Below are 14,683 nucleotides of genomic sequence, written 5' to 3'. Positions count from 1 at the left end.
TGTTTATCGCCGAACGCTGAATGACTGCGAACATCTAGCGCCTCGATATGTCCGCGATTGAAGTCCCAACAGTTAAAGAGCTTTTTTACCCGTACACTCTCCGTTAATCTCTCCCTCTTACGTAATAACGACTCATGATTCCGATCTAACCGATTCAAATATCTGCAGTTCAAGATTGCGATCGCACAGGAGATCCTGCGGCTGCACGAGAGATGCACTACAGCAATACAGCGGCGCGAATCGTCCGGCTTCGTCCGATCTCGCTCAACTCAGAGACGACGAACCGGCAGTCTCAGATTTTCACGTGGGTTGCAGTCGCGGCAAAGATAATGACCTTCCAACGACTCGAGAACATTCGTGAGGCAGGTTTTAATTTTCAAGAGGCCGGCCGTCTCTCTGCTTCTCTCTCTCTCTCTCTCTCTCTCTCTCTCTCTCTCTCTCTCTCTCTCTCTCTCTTTGCCCGTCTCACTTTCTCGCTCTTTCTACCCGGTCTCAGACAGCAGCTGTGCTCGCCGACCGGGCGTTTCATTCGATTTGGCACGTGCCACGAAGCTGCCACCGCCGCCACCGCCGCCACCGCCGCCGCCGCCGCCGCCGCCGCCGCCGCCGCTGCCGCCGCTGCCGCCGTCGCTGTCGCTGCTCTTGTTACTGGCCGCCTTCATTGCTCGTCGTTACTGCCTAAGCGGCGGTTCCCGGCAGCTTTCGGCACCTGTTTCACAGCTGATACGCGGCTGCTACTTTCGCCCGTCCGATATGCCAGAGCCCTTAACGTTCTCCCTTCGCGACTACGACTTCTTCTCCCCCGTTTCGAGCTGCTTTCCGAGACGACTTGGCTGCGTCGGGATTTTCTCCTGTGTCGATCTGTTAATTAAGAAGCGCGCAGCTTGCGCGAGGCTGAGTAGTTCGGTGACGAAGAGAGCGGAGGGAATTCTGTGATGCATTCGACGAAACGAGAATATTTCGAGACTCCGCAGCTGTGGGAAGATAGATTTGAATTTCAAATCTCCCGCACCGGATTCTTCCATCGAGAGCGCGCTCCTAAAAACCGTGGCCAATCGTGAAAATTAATGGGGGACAAATTGACTGTGCATTAATTGCACGTCATGTATTATGTAGCCAATAAATTCCGTTATTTCACGTTAAGAGAGAAAAAGAACAGCGTGTCTTTGGACGAAAAATTCAATGCGATAAGAATCAAGTCCTCATTATTAATATAAATTTCGTCGAAATCATGAAATAATTGTTTGCGATACTTCTTTTTTTTACGTCACGAGAACCGAACTCAAACTCAAACATCTTCTCTAAATAACGTAGAAAATGATTTTTCCCCAATTTCGATCACACGACGAATTTTTTTCTAATTTAGCACCGTGCTTCTTTTTCTCCCACTGGCCGGGACCTCTCTCGGACTTCTCCATCGGTTGCACCAAGAGAGGTCGCATTTTTAGGCATCCGCGAGATGCCTGAAAACCGAAACGGCTGGCTGTGGGAGAGAGAGAGAGAGAGAGAGAGAGAGAGAGAGAGAGAGAGAGAGAGAGAAAGAAAGGAAAAAAAAGAAGAAAGAAAGAAATGAAAGAAAGAGAAAGAGAGAAGCATACGTCTCTCTGTGTGTGCAGCGTGAGGGCCGGCTTCAAGCTGCACTCCCACGCTCATCGCCCATGAAACGGGGTGCGAGGTGGTGCAGCTACACGCGAGCCTTGCAGGTGTACTTAGAATATGCAGGGCTTGTCCCTACAGCCCTATTAACGATGCCACGGTCGCCACATGGACACACAGGCGTATGGGAAAACGAGGGCTTCGCGAGTAATTATTTCTAGGGGAAAACGCATCTAAGACGCTCGCTGACGTAATAATCGTCAGACGATGACATCGACCGAGTGCGATGATGCGACAGAACGTACTTGACTATGTCTATTTTTAATCACAGTTGCACAGTGTGCAACTGACCGATTGTCATTCTTGTGATTTTTATCGTGCGATTTGTGGCAGAGGCCGGAGATTTACTCTAACGATCAAAATTAATGAGAAAGACAGTAGGTTGTCTCGTGCAGAGAGATCGTGAGTTCTCTTGAATCTCATGTCGTAATAAACATTATTCTCTATGTTTATTAATAGCAAAATATACTGCAAAGGAGGAGGATATCTTACAAATTGATCCTTTAAATTCAAATCTTTCCAAAGATTTGATATTGTACAGATCCCAAGAGCTCTTTTCCTCCCTTTCAACGATTGTTAATTGTAACGGATGAGATAATAATCAACGGTTATTGTCTCATCTGTTGTAAGTTGGAGCATTCAATTCAATTAATTAATTCAATTGTTATCTGTTTCATCACAATTACCCCATTGGCTACAATTAACATGAGAATACGATTTTATTCGTGCATTCTGAAGGCAGACTACTGTACTACCGGGAATACCTGACCGATGCGATATTCGCGTGGCGCACCACCTGTTCACTTGTTCGTTATTAAAACTTAAGTGTGGGAATGTGGGGTGTTTGCGTGTCACATGCACAATAACACCTCAGGTCTCTAAACGTTGATGGATTATGGTAATTCGTGAAAGCCGTCGTTCGGCTATTTTTCGGATATTATCAAACAGAAGCTCCCAGAGGAGGAACTTGGAACTCCAAGGAACTTTACGCGAACGAAGCTGATTAGACCGAGTAAATGAGAAAAGTGTAATAAACATATAACAACACTTAGCTATAATGATTCTCGTGAGCCACCTGGTTTCTCACCTTAACAGTTACAACATGCTCGGTATCACCTGCTTCGTGTTGACCCTCCTAACTAACCACGAGTTAATAACTCGCTTCTCCCCTTCTTTCTTTTTCTCTTTTAAACTGCAGCTCTGTGTATGTAATGTACGAATAAATAGAGAATTTATCTAATCTTCGACGTTAACAAACTTGATACCACGTGTGACTAGTGAGCGATATCGCGAAAATAGTTTTATAAAACTTCTCAGTTTGCAATAACGATTTTTTTTATTTTTAGAACGTTGCTCGCTTGCCGAAATCACAAGTCGAATTTAATTATTATCTGTCACTAGCTTGCGTATACACATTTTTACGTTCGACTTCTTCAAGTGTGATAGGAAAAGTATCCAAAGCTGAGCTATTTACGTATGTAAAATATAAGGTAGCCGTAGATTTCATCGTAAATGTCAAACCTAAGATAAGATTAAGGTGGCTGTGTCTATTTTCGAGCATAAGCCACGCCATTGAACGCTCCTCTCCAATTATTAGCACGAAGTCTTTATCTTTTTTTTTTTTTTTTTTTCCTGATAAAAATGTAAATATTTGAGTTTCTCAAGACAAATTAGTCCGATAATTTCGAGTGTACTAATTATGTGCGATATATATAAAAATCCATAGATTAAAATATGTTCAAAAGATTTAGTTTTTATATTTATCCCTAAATAATTGTGATGTGTAAATAACGTCTCTTGCATGAGACACTGCAATGATATTCGTAGTCAACCCGTATATTATATTATTAATTTCATTAAATCCAGCTTGTGTGATTATTATTTGTTTGATTTCAAGACTTGAATAGCCTGAAATAAGCTTGAAAAACTCGAGGTCTTAAAATATTCGTAAACCTGAGTCTTAAATCCAGGCTGATGCGGTGTGCAATTCAACGTGAAAGATTTGTACGTGACAGAGCTGATCTGCGTCATAACACTTCATTAATTTAACGATCGCGACATTGCTTCGTTGCTAAGTATATACCATGTGGCGATTCGAAGGCTCTTCACTTACCGAACGTGCGCGCAGCCTCAGCAACCTCCGCGATGGAACCTTGGCTCCCCGCGGTCGGCTCGCTTGGGTTCTCTCTTCGCGATCGTAGAGCGGAAGTCGAGGATAGGCGGAGTTGGTTCGGGCCAATCGTCGAGATACGCGCCGCCCACGTGTCAGCGGTTCCTCCATTGCAGAGTGTCGCACGCTGCAGCACGAAGAGACGTGCAGCATTGTCCTTTCTTCCTTGATCCTTAGTTCGATTTAACGGCAACAGAATTGTAACTAAGCACTCTGGTATCTGCAAGGAATTTTATGATAAAATGTAGAGAAGTAGAAAAATCTTTACATTGAATTTGAAGAAATTTTGGAGATTTACAGTATTGTTCAAATTGGAAAAAATCCCGATATGTTAAGACAAAATAAAATATGACGAATTATTCGTAGCGCAGCCTTTCGTATATCCGGAACGTTTCTCTTTAGATTAGATTCAATTACTATTTTGGTCAGATGATATAGTGTATATTACTTTACTTTATAGACGCGTCTGTCTATTCTCGCCTATTCTCATATATTAGTAATTGTCCTTTCATGAATCTACTTACTATATGGAAAGAGCAAGTAAATTGAATTGAATTGAATCGATATTTGAAAATAAAATTTACCTCAAATATCCATGAGAGAGCCGGCAAATAAAAGATCGCTTTTTCTTTTCTTTTTCAGGTGGTTATAATCATCTTCGCAGTCCCGTGTGCCAAGACGAGAGTCAAAGAGACGAAACGTCGCCACCGCCCCACAGCCATAGCACCCAACCACCGACCTCTCACTCTAGTACTCCTAACAGTAATAACAACAATAACAACAACAACAATGCTAACAACGCGTACATCCATCTACGGAATTTAAGTCAGCTCAAAACGGAATGTAAGTACTGCAAGTCTCATTATCATATTCTTTAATATGTTTTAGCGCTACGCATCGAGTACTATATTTTCTAAATTTCGCACAGTTTTTACAGCAGTATTCTCATTGAACATCTATTAGTTTTACATCTTCAGTATTATATCTTTAATATCACACACTTTTGAATTGCAGTGGTGGTGGAAAGAGTGTACTATTTTGCGAAAATAAACTTACAGCGAACTATAACAATCATCACATAGCGGAGCATCTCCAAGGCGGAGGTGGCGGACTGGGCAGCGGTGGTGATCTTGCTGGTACAGGGAATAACGAGAGCGACTTGAGAGTCAGCGCGACCGCCACGGAGAGTTACATGACGCCGGCGCATTATTCTGGATACGACGATACCTCTGAGTATCACAGCTTGCCGCAGGAGCACCAGGCGCCGCATTCTTATAATTTGGACAATTCGCCAGAGTTCTACAGCACCAGCGGGATCCACATCGAGCCGAAGTATCAGCCGTCACCGTTCAAGAATTATCCTCGAGGTGAATAGTCACGCGATTAGGATGATCTGCAAGAAAAAATCTAATAATTCCAAAGATCACTTCCAATTCTGAGAAAGAATGCGTTCCTTCGGAAAGAGACTTGTTGTTTTGGTATAAAGAACGTGGATGTCAAAGTAACATTCGATATGTTAAGGTAACATAATATCTTGCTTCTTATATTTCTCTGAGACTCTTGTACAACAGAGCTCTTGAACAAAGTGCCAGTATGCAACTCGCGAATGTTAATAATATTACCGACACGTCTACATATTTTACAGGTCGCTATCATGAGGGTTACAGCGAGAGCGGATACGGATACGATACAGCGCCGTTTCAAACGGTTCCCGGAAGCGGGAGCGGTGCTGGAGGCGGCGGCGTTGGCGGTGATCAGTGGGGTGTCGGACTTAGCGAACATCCTTTGCCACATCCTGCGTTTCTACCAGGGCTCGGGCCACGAGACTCCTCCAATCCTCATCATCCTACGTCCATTGCCAATAATGCGGACCAAAAGCCATTGCTGCAAAGCACTATGCTTCCAGGTTACGCAGGTAAATCCAAGGCTCAACTTAGCGTATTGATCTTAAAATTCGGCCAACGGTTTTTTTCTCCTCGTATGGATGAAATATATAGTAAATGTAAGTATAAATGTATCGGTAAAAAGTATAGAGAAATAAGTAAAACAGATATAACTGAAATGGAATACATATAGATGAAATGGAAATTTCTATAAATATAACTGAAACCTACTAGAAATGAACTTTAGTTCTTTTTTGTTTTCGACATACAAAGATACTTTAGTAATTATAATAATTCAATACTAGAAATAACGAGAAATGTTGCTTTCAGGTGGCGGGCCATGTTTCACTGGATCAGGTCCGATACAACTGTGGCAATTTCTGCTGGAGCTTTTAACCGACAAGTCGTGCCAAGGTTTTATCTCGTGGACCGGTGACGGCTGGGAATTTAAGCTGACCGATCCAGATGAGGTTGCGCGCCGTTGGGGCATCCGCAAAAATAAACCCAAGATGAATTACGAGAAGTTGAGCCGAGGTTTACGCTATTACTACGACAAGAATATCATACACAAAACTGCTGGGAAGCGATATGTGTACCGTTTTGTATGCGACTTACAAAGTCTACTAGGGTATGTATGCAATGTACGCAACCATTTAGATTTTATATAAACGTCACGTATCGCTGTGTCAGATCTTTTTGAGATAGGCTTGCACAGTGAATTCATCGACATAAATTTCCCCGAATGAGAACATCAAGTCGGAGATATGATATGAATCATGATCGAATTTTTCTCTTTTTTTACTTTCGCAGATACAGTCCTGAGGAATTACACGCAATGGTAGACTTGAAACCCGAGAAGAAGGAAGAAGACTGAGTTTTTGTTAATGAACATGCTTTAGGACTGTGTCACACCGATAAATGAAAAGTAATACAATGTTTCTTTGCTTCGTGCGAAGAACAGAGAAAAACGGCGGGACAAAGTATCCGTAACTAAGGAATCACTATAAGATAACTATTCTCTCAGATGCAGAAGACTGTGATAGTGCGTCTTCTTTGTTCAGATGTAACAAAATCGGATCGGTCGTATGTACCAAAGACAGGGTCTGCATACCATTGGTGCCTAAAGTTAATGAATCGTGAATTTGTTTCTAAGTGATTAATTTGTCACAGCAGATTTTAGAGAATATTTATAGGAATAACTCGTCAATTTATACATATATAAATATATATTTTTAATGTTAAATGATTTTTCAACAACTATTAAGCACATCGGATGATCAACTGATGATGCCCTAAATTATTTATGACTCATCATTTTAACATGTGTGTTATATCTCGTTGATACAATGATAGATGACACGATATGTGATTGTTATTACTATAATTTTACTATAATAAACTCATACAATATACTATGTAGCGAGCTTCAATCCGATATTTTCATGCTTTTCTATGTATAGATTAATTAAGATTATAACACTACTTTTCTCTCTTCCAAGCTCGCTTCTCACCAAGAAAAAAAGAAAATGACGTATTTTATATTATTTCTTAATTCTTAAACATATTTGGTATGTGCTCGATAGTAAAATATATCTCATATCCACACTTCGCGATAAAAGCTGTTGCAAGTGTAAACTGAATTGGAAAAGTGCGTTATAAATGAAAAGAGTATGCTGTTAATTTATATAGTTTTCCGTAAAAAATAACGTTTATATTATGAACTTGGCTTTCGTTCGCTAAGATGTTCTTATTGAGAAATTGTACATTCACGATTTAAAATAAATCTCAGATGAATATTTACGAAAAAGAGGAGAAAGAGAGAGGGCTATGTGCAACCAATGTTCCACAATACGAGCCGAATTATGGAAATTATAAACAAAATTACATCACAAAAAACACGGGAAAAAATTTTATTTATCAATATTAAAAATTATTTAAGTAAATATTGCTAAAGAAAAATTTAACGATTTCCAATCTTTTCATCTGTTTCTGGCTTATAATTATCTTGTTCAAGATCTAAATTTATTATCCTTGAATACATGTACCACATAATATACTCAACAGAAGTTTCCTTCGCTCTTCTAACTATTCTAATGTGGAACATTGGGTAATGCAATTAGATCAAATTTTAAGCGATATAGGGTGTCCGGGATCTTTTAGGAAAGGAAAAATTGTGAAGATTAATCAGATCACTGAGATCGACTGAGAAGAAGTTATGTACCATTTTGCAAAAATCGCAATAGTTATTATATAAAGTTTGCATTATCAGGGCTAGGAGCTCCGATAGTTATTAAGTTATTAATGATTGAAAATCACTACATCTAGAAGCTCTTTTAATTGATAACTTGAAAATTTGAGTACTTATTTGCAAAATTTGTAAAAGACTTTTATTTAGGACAACTTAATCTACAATTATATGACAACTTAATCTACAATTATATGACTATTGTGCCTAACGACAGGTTCGTAATTCAGAATTCAAAATTCATTATGCTCATATCTATCGCTAGACACAATAACCGTTATATAATTGTAGATTAAATTATTCTGAACAAAAAAGTCCTTTATCGTTTTGCAAATAAAGTAGTACGCACATTTCAAGGTTATCAATTAAAAGAGCCTCTAGATGTGATCATTTTCAATCATTAATAACTTAATAATTATTGCGATTTTTGTAAAATGGTGACATGACTTTTCTTTCCAATTTGATTCGATTAATCTTCACAATTTTTCCTTTCCAAAAGGTCCCGGATAACCCGTATACATATCTATCTTAATTTCATAATTTACCAAATGTACTTTCTTATGCGTAAACGACCAGTGTTCTAATCAGGGAAAATGTTACATCGAACTGCTCGAATGTAAATGATGCCGCGAATATACAGCGATACCGCGAATATACCGCGAAGGTCGAAAAGACGGAAAACGAGCAATATACTTCGTGTTTTTCTTTACACATGTCGTATATCGTATATATATCTAGGAAAACATACATAAGAGTATGTATATGACTTAAACTATTTTTGTATTCGCTGTGTTTGTTAAGTTTCCACGTACCAAAATACTTTGAAGCCTGTTTCAGACAATTTGTAATTCACGACAGAACTCGCTAGAGTATTATATTTGTAATTTTACATGCTGTATAATACAGAAAGCATTTTGAAATTTATAAGTATATATGTATATATGTATATGTATACTTTTATGAATGTAATTCAGATTATTCAAATGCTCTCTGTAGTAAGTCCATTTTAAGCAATCCAACTTACAAAGTACGATATTTTATCCGTAATGCTACGTGTCGAATATAGCAGAAAACATTGGAAGATTTACACATGTACGTGTAAATATACGCATTCACAAATGTACTTCTGATTTTTCAAATGTTTGGCTACGTTGCAAAATACGTAAAATTGCAAAGAAATTCTAAAAGAATTGCAAGTTTGCACAATAATAGTTATATCAATTGCAACTCTATTTAGAATCCTATTGAATTGTGAATCCTCTGAAATGCGCATGTCAAATTACGAAATTTAAATTGTGAATAACAAATTGTCTGAAGTCAGCTTTACACTACGAGTTAACGAATGACGATAAAAGCTGTATTATCTTTATGCATAATTAACAGTATACTAATTTCAGAGATCGTTCGCGAGTTTATTACGTTGATCGAGGATTGTTGAGAAGAAGTTAAAATTGGTAGCGATTCTACTAAGGTCTCTTATTATCGAAACAACCACCAGGATCCTTCTAGCGCGATAATCGTTGCAATTAAAGTTTCTCCTAGTTGTATCGTGCGGTCGAGAGCCCGCGGATATTAATAAATTATATTAAAATACTCTTAGCCCCCCCCCCCCCCCCCCTACGAATACACACACACACACACACACACACAGCGAGATAATGCGATGTATAAAGAGCTACTCGAATGTTAATATTAAGTTATCGCGGTCTTGGCACTTGTTACTCAAAGAGAGCCATACTTCTTTCCCAGGATTATTATAGCATTTCAAAAGAGATATGCTGCGGATGTGCGGAAACTTTTTAGTAGATGCAATAAAAAAAGGAATAAAGAGATTTTTATAAATACATATATTCGATCGACCGTTGTTACTGATTTGTTTCCTAACGTTAACTCGATGCCTCGTTGCAGCGAATAGCAGGAGGATCCATTTCCTTCGAGCGGCCATTATATTCCAACACGAAAAAATATAAGAACATGTTCAACAATATCGTGTCGATAGAGATCAGTTTCAACCTCAGATAGCATAAAACGTTCCAGAATTATCTAGACATATCCAGAACGTCCTGACTATAAAAAAAAGCCATAAAAAACGCGTTAGGCTATCTGAAATTGTCATTCATTTTTTCTTTATTCCACAGGCCAATGGATATAAACATTTAACCTATTTTAAACGCCGAAAATATAAGCAGTCTAATCTTGTCATCTGCGATTTATCTTAATAATTATAACGGAAAAACTGTGCAAATGCAATGAGATACTAAATATTATACGTACACAATTGAGCAATACTGTGAACTAAAATATAAAATTCTCAATTCCTTGAAAGTCCATTTTGGAAAAGAACTTGCTCTACGAAACATTGCAATATATATGCATACATAGCTGACAGCTACAGACCAAAATCCAAACTAAAATTTGAATTTGAATTGTATGTGACCATAATAAGACTTGAGTGCACTTTCGGGTAAAAGAATCGCAGCGTTGCGTTTCAGAACACGCCAATTTGTCCAATTTGTTTCCTGACAGTTCCTCTCTCTAGATTATCTTTATCAGATATTAATTTTATATTATACGCATATGTAATGTAAATTCTTAGTCCACTTTTTTTTATTTACAGCTGTACTTTTAAGTACAGCTGTACTTTTAAAAAATATAGAAGTGTAAAAAGTGCAGAAGAACCGACCATTTGGTGCTGTAGTTATGAACTATAATAATGATTGGTTCATTTTAAATACGCGGTATGATGGAGATATCCTGAAAGAATAGAGCCGCATAAATCCCTGTTGCGTCCATTTGTTTCCTCCATTTTCTCGTCGTGATTTAGCTTCCAAGTTTTGAAAACAATGGCAAGCTGCTCAGGACTAAATCTGGGAACGTTAACAAAGTCGAATGTCACGTCTTTCGTACAGTGCGTCTTGGAATTGGTATGTCGCCGTACACTGAGATCAGTTTAGTTTCCGATATTTTAGTAGTTTCTATGATATGATAATCATGATGATGCTTATTTAAAAGAATCACTATATTTTTATTCAACACAAAAATTCTCTAGTTGTGTTACGGTTTTCATTATGAAGGTTTTATCTTTTTGATTGTACTTTTGGGTGCACTTTAAGCGCACTTTCTGTACTTAAAATAGGATAGATATATGCGATATGTACGTACTTGGAATAACGGAAAAGAGATGATTGCGAAAAAATACAGCAAGTGCAATTAGATTGGATGTATACATACTTAACAATTTTCCCCTTTTTCTTCGAAATGAAACCTCACGTAAATTTATCTCGCAAATTTTATCTGACACTTTTTGCTTAGTTTTATGTGAAGAATCATCTCATCTGATAATACTATATCTCAAGGGATATCCTATATATTACGATAAGTATTAGGTAACATCATGAAGCTAAATATACCTTATCAACTGTGATTAGAGCCTTATCACACATCTTGTAATGTAATGACTTCTTTAATTAAACGAAAATTGCAGGTTGCGGATTCTTTGACTACACACGCCACAGCGATTGCGGTAAGAATACATACGGAGAAACGCGAAATTCAAGTTATCGACAATGGCATCGGAATACGAAAAGATACTTTAGACCGTGTCGGGGAATACGACGCAAAAGGTGCGAACAATCCGCAAGAGCCGTACAATCTATCTGATTCAAACAGTCGTATGCTAGTAAGCATTCGTCATTCGTCAGACGGTTTTACCGTAGCTTCGAGGTATAAAGATTCAATGGAAACATTTATGAAGGTACAATTTATAATTATGGGACATTGAAATAAAAATACTAAAATTTACCGTATAAAATGTACAGTACCATTTTTATCATTATTTGGTATCTATTCTCAAATCTTGAAAGATAGGGAAATAGAAATAATCTTATCATTTCATGTTTTTCTTTTTTCTCAAGATATATAAAGTAAGCCAGACACCCATTTTAACGGAGATAGAACAGAGACCTACACATGGTACAACTGTATCTGTTTATGGTTTTCACGAAATATCACTGAAGAAAAACTCAATAAGCACTATTTGTTGTTTCATCGCAGCTGTAGCTGTTGCGAAATTAAAAGTACATAATTTATTATAATATTAATATGCAGTGATGTTAATTTAGTTTAAAATCGATATAATTTCGATAAGTTAACTGTACAATTAAGCAAATAAATATTTGATGTCACATTTTATTTATTTGCAAACGTACATAAACATCATTGTCACATATTGAAATTTGCACTTAACGAAATTATATCAGTGCCAATTTTTAATACAAAATGTTGAACATAATTTTCCATATTATAAAGATTTTATATTGATTCAATCAGGTCTCCTTCTCAATTAGAGATGAAGAACAGAAGAGAGTTGCGTTGAGAATTGCTAAGTCGCATAGCCCAATTGATATCTTGAGAGCATTATTTGGGAAAGACTTACCACTGAATCATATATGGTCGATACAATGCTGTACAAAGTATGACATGAATTATCACGGCTATGTGGGACTATCCGATAAAAATGCGATGCAGTGCATATTTCTAAATTACAGACTTATCAATTGTTCCTTTATTTTGAAATTAATTATAACTGACTTCACAGAAAAATTCAATTTATCATCTTGCCAAAAATTTAACGGACAAGATTTGCAGGATAAAAACATTTTTATTTTGTTCTTTCTTACACTTACACAAGATGAATTTGAATTTATTACTGAGAATGGCAAGAAGCTCTTAATGTTTCGTGATGTACGAAAGATATTAAATAACATTAAAGCTTGTTCGTTTAAGCTCGTCGCGAAAGAAACCACAATTCCTGCCGGTACAACTTATTCGCGCGATACACAATTATTAAAACAAATACATTTAAGATTAGAAACATCTATCTTCAACAATACTTGTGGACGTAGTAAAAATATTACACCTTTGACGAGAGGCCATAAAATCATCATAACTGGTATTAAAAGAAAAATGACTACGTCAAATATTGTAACTACTTATTTCAACAAACGATGGAACAGAAGTGACGATATTAAAGCCACGGATCATCAATCTAATAAACTAGATATTGCCTGTGCAAAATATAAAAAATCGCGTGAAAGCCAACTTACAAAGAAATCGCATATTGATGTCGATAAAAATATAAACTCGTCTCATAAAACACAAACGCATTGTAGAAATCTTGCGATAGAAAGCAATTCTGCTGACAAGATAGGTGATGATCGCAATAGTAAAAACGACGATTTTGCAAGTGACATTTCTCTTTGTTCTGAATGGTCCGATTGGAGTTACTGTTCAAATAATAAAGAAGCCAACTCTGTGAGAAATGTGCAGGATACATTTTCTAAAACTGACGAACGTTACCAACGGCTCTTCGAATATACCAGACAATTTAATTTTCTACCTCAAAAACTGTACAGACTCTTACAATATCGCCAGGACAAAATAACAAACGTAAAGCACATCAATGATCCTAACAGTAGTGATAGTGTTATCTCACGTAAGTGATTTCTAGATTTTATTAACAAATCGATTTAAGGAAACTATGTATAACGTAATTAAACAAATGCATAATATATTTCCCACAGTTCAGGGAAATTGGCAACGCGAGAAAATAGAAGTACATCCGTGCAATTTGAAGGAAAAATTGTGCGAACTCAGATTGTCGCATGCTTCATTGAAATGCATTAAGGTACGTTAGCATTCAAAGCCATAAATCATCTCGGACGATGACGAGCTATCTTAGTGAATGCTTCTTCCTTCCTCAGGTCATTAATCAAATTAATGACGAATTCATCGCCGCGTGGATGATGTACGATCAAATGAAAATATTACTAATGATAGATCAACATGCTGTCCACGAGAGAATACGTTACGAAGATTTACTTCTCAGTAAGAGATTACAGTATTTTGTAATGAAAAGCCGCATTCATATTAGAATTAGTAGACTTGTTGCACGAACGTTAAATTTTGCGAATAAGATATTGACATAATTTTTATTTCTATTTATTATTTAATTTAAGAGAATTTTAATTTAGCTTAGTTTTTTCCATTTGCGTTATTTGGTTCATAACCACGTCTGTTCGGTTTACTCATCAGGTATAAATTAAAACATATATGTGTATAATATAACGTGTATATTATTCTTAATAGATTTATAATTGAATAATCGTTATTATATATCTATTTAGGATACAAGGCACAAAAAGAGGACGAACTGCTTTCTGTAAACCTACGTCAGCCACTAGCCGTAAAATTTCCTACACAGACGTGCAATTTACTCTTGCGCCATAAAATGTTATTGAGGAAGTACGGGATCAGTTTGGGATCGTTAAAGAAAAATACACTGTTAATACGCGCAATACCGCAATGCTTGGTTACAAGCAATGATCGCAACAGCGAAAAAGTATTGTCGAGAATTTATAATCTATTAAATGACATACTGGAGGACTATAATGCAACCAGTCGTACGAGCATATTACCGTTAACTATCCATAATGCCATAGCATCGGAAGCTTGTCATGGTAATCATCGCCGTTTTACAATTATTTTATAAAAATATACACGCAGTCAATACGAAAATTATTCACAGGCGCCATCAAGTTTGGCGACAGACTAACTTTCGAACAGTGTACGCGCCTAATAAAGTTACTGAGGTGTACAAAATTTCCTAATCGATGCGCACACGGACGACCGACCATGATACCGATGATGGAACTTTCGGAACTAGACAAA

At 37.2% G+C, this 14,683-nt stretch overlaps 2 protein-coding genes across 7 annotated transcripts in view; both read left to right on the top strand.

Annotated features, from left to right (window-relative positions):
- Positions 1 to 7,213, top strand: part of pnt (ETS transcription factor pointed) — a 109,297-nt gene extending 102,084 nt beyond the window's left edge. For 3 of the 6 annotated variants that reach the window (XM_011156175.3, XM_011156177.3, XM_025303690.1), the window contains exons 7-11: positions 4,469 to 4,669; positions 4,885 to 5,193; positions 5,472 to 5,741; positions 6,040 to 6,337; positions 6,520 to 7,208. In XM_011156175.3, the coding sequence (XP_011154477.1) occupies positions 4,469 to 4,669; positions 4,885 to 5,193; positions 5,472 to 5,741; positions 6,040 to 6,337; positions 6,520 to 6,583 (1,142 nt within the window). In that variant the 3' untranslated portion in view covers positions 6,584 to 7,208. Of the gene's footprint in view, positions 1 to 4,468; positions 4,670 to 4,884; positions 5,194 to 5,471; positions 5,742 to 6,039; positions 6,338 to 6,519 lie in introns of all 6 variants that reach the window. The other 3 variants (XM_011156178.3, XM_011156179.3, XM_011156180.3) reach the window with 3 other exon arrangements.
- Positions 7,214 to 10,797: 3,584 nt separating this feature from the next.
- LOC109504700 (uncharacterized) lies at positions 10,798 to 14,622 on the top strand. Its single transcript, XM_025303672.1, has 7 exons — positions 10,798 to 10,878; positions 11,439 to 11,633; positions 12,284 to 13,448; positions 13,537 to 13,640; positions 13,717 to 13,840; positions 14,140 to 14,472; positions 14,579 to 14,622. The coding sequence occupies exons 1-7, from the start codon at positions 10,798 to 10,800 to the stop codon at positions 14,620 to 14,622; spliced, it is 2,046 nt and encodes a 681-aa protein (XP_025159457.1).
- Positions 14,623 to 14,683: the final 61 nt, after the last annotated feature.

This window comes from Harpegnathos saltator, unplaced genomic scaffold, assembly GCF_003227715.2.
Source record: "Harpegnathos saltator strain DR-91 unplaced genomic scaffold, Hsal_v8.6 scaffold56, whole genome shotgun sequence".
Taxonomy (NCBI): domain Eukaryota; kingdom Metazoa; phylum Arthropoda; class Insecta; order Hymenoptera; family Formicidae; genus Harpegnathos; species Harpegnathos saltator.
Note: the sequence above shows the minus strand (reverse complement) of the source record. Positions and strands in the feature narration are given on the sequence as shown.

Coding starts and splice junctions, on each gene's coding strand:
- LOC109504700 (XM_025303672.1), top strand. CDS start 10,798: ATGGCAAGCTGCTCAGGACTAAATCTGGGAACGTTAACAAAGTCGAAT. Junction 10,879..11,438: donor TACAGTGCGTCTTGGAATTG/GTATGTCGCCGT, acceptor CGAAAATTGCAG/GTTGCGGATTCTTTGACTAC. Junction 13,841..14,139: donor TTACGAAGATTTACTTCTCA/GTAAGAGATTAC, acceptor ATATCTATTTAG/GATACAAGGCACAAAAAGAG.